At 55.3% G+C, this 941-nt stretch overlaps 1 protein-coding gene across 1 annotated transcript in view; it reads left to right on the top strand.

Moving 5' to 3' along the window:
* Positions 1-451: 451 nt before the first annotated feature.
* The window catches only part of LOC106511400 (NEDD4-binding protein 1), a gene marked incomplete at both ends in the record, with an annotated part of 6,021 nt that continues 5,531 nt past the window's right edge, over positions 452-941 (top strand). Inside the window, 1 exon segment of the mRNA XM_014000161.1 lies at positions 452-787. Within this exon segment, the coding sequence (XP_013855615.1) occupies positions 452-787 (336 nt within the window).

The raw sequence follows: 941 nt of genomic DNA, 5'->3' as shown, positions 1-941 counted from the left end.
CTGCAAACACACACTGCTCCCTGCAGACACACACTGCTCCCTGCAGACACACACTGCTCCCTGCAGACACACACTGCTCCCTGCAGACACACACTGCTCCCCTCAGACACACACTCCTCCCCTCAGACACACACTGCTCCCTGCAGACACACACTCCTCCCCTCAGACACACACTGCTCCCTGCAGACACACACTGCTCCTTGCAGACACACACTCCTCCCCTCAGACACACACTGCTCCCTGCAGACACACACTGCTCCCCTCAGACACACACTGCTCCCCGCAGACACACACTGCTCCCGGCAGACACACACTGCTCCCTGCAGACACACACTGCTCCCTGCAGACACACACTGCTCCCTACAGACACACACTGCTCCTCAGACACACACAGGTGGAAGCAGTCCTGTTGTGTAGGTGTAATAACTTGTGAACAACACACCTGTTTCAGGCCATCACCATCAAACGGAGCTCCAGCGCTCAGGGAGGAGCAGGAAACTATGAGGTCATCACCATCGATGATGATGATGATGTCGTCTCCGTTCGTTCTCAAACGGCCGACAGCAGAACGTCTGGGACGATCACCACGACACACCTGGACACCACGCAGTCAGGATCCCGAACTGATTACCTGGCCCGGGGAGGGGGAGGGGTCCCACAGAGGGATTACCTGTCTCGATGCGGGACTCAGACCTTGGGAGGATCGATGAAGGTGGAGAACGTGACGGCGCTGCGCAGCACGCCACAGTGGCCGAGCGCCACCGCCTCCTTGGCTTCAACGCCCAGTGTAAGTGTTTCACTGATGAGGTCACACACTGGTCACCATGTTAAAGTTTCACTGGATGTTTTCCACAGGTATGATGTTCACACTAATGAACAACAAGTCTGTTTCCTGCTGTCATCTGACAGAATTTACACTGTTTAATATTAAACATCTGAAG

The sequence above is a fragment of the Austrofundulus limnaeus genome, unplaced genomic scaffold (assembly GCF_001266775.1).
Source record: "Austrofundulus limnaeus strain Quisiro unplaced genomic scaffold, Austrofundulus_limnaeus-1.0 Scaffold2753, whole genome shotgun sequence".
NCBI classification, from domain to species: domain Eukaryota; kingdom Metazoa; phylum Chordata; class Actinopteri; order Cyprinodontiformes; family Rivulidae; genus Austrofundulus; species Austrofundulus limnaeus.
Note: the sequence above shows the minus strand (reverse complement) of the source record. Positions and strands in the feature narration are given on the sequence as shown.